The 669-nt window shown below is 65.0% G+C and overlaps 1 protein-coding gene across 1 annotated transcript; it reads left to right on the forward strand.

The window, feature by feature from the left end:
- Window positions 1-21: 21 nt before the first annotated feature.
- Window positions 22-658, forward strand: LOC115285093 (cytochrome P450 2A13-like; the record flags this gene model as incomplete). Its single annotated transcript, XM_029931478.1, has 2 exons — window positions 22-207; window positions 496-658. Coding segments are annotated over exons 1-2 (343 nt in total), but the record flags the coding sequence as incomplete, so codon positions are not given.
- Between the last annotated feature and the right edge of the window lie 11 nt (window positions 659-669).

Below are 669 nucleotides of genomic sequence, written 5' to 3' on the forward strand. Positions count from 1 at the left end.
CATCTAACCACCACACCCAGTGCCAACATGCTGGCCTCAGGGCTCCTTCTGGTGGCTTTGCTCACCTGCCTCACAGTGATGGTCTTGATGTCTGCCTGGAGGCAGAGGAAGCCCTGGGGGAAGCTCCCTCCGGGACCCACCCCGCTGCCCCTCATGGGGAACTACCTGCAGCTGAACACACAGCAGATGTACAACTCTCTCATGAAGGTGCCGGGGGGGGGGGGGGGGGGGGGGGGGGGGGGGGGGGGGGGCCTGGGCGCCTGCCTGACTGAGCTGGGACGCTGTGGCAGGGGGCAGGCAAGGTTGGATGGGGGTCTTAGGAACGTGGAGTTTTGCAGATGGGGCAGCAGGGTCCTAGGCAGGAAAGAGCAGTTCCCGGGATGTCCAGCCCTTTGAGGGTCAGAGCCTGGGGGAAATGCATGCAGTGCAGGAGGTCTGGGCACAGGGCCGGTTCCCAGGGGCGCTGCGCTCTCCAAACACTCCCACTTGGGTCAGATCAGCGAGCGCTATGGCCCCGTGTTCACGGTCCACCTGGGAACGCGACGCATCGTGGTGCTGTGTGGACATGAGGCCGTGAAGGAGGCGCTGGTGGACCAGGCTGAGGAATTCAGCGGGCGAGGCGAGCAGGCCACCTTCGACTGGCTCTTCCAAGGCTACGGTGAGGGGCTC

Source organism: Suricata suricatta, unplaced genomic scaffold (assembly GCF_006229205.1).
Source record: "Suricata suricatta isolate VVHF042 unplaced genomic scaffold, meerkat_22Aug2017_6uvM2_HiC HiC_scaffold_39888, whole genome shotgun sequence".
Lineage (NCBI taxonomy): Eukaryota > Metazoa > Chordata > Mammalia > Carnivora > Herpestidae > Suricata > Suricata suricatta.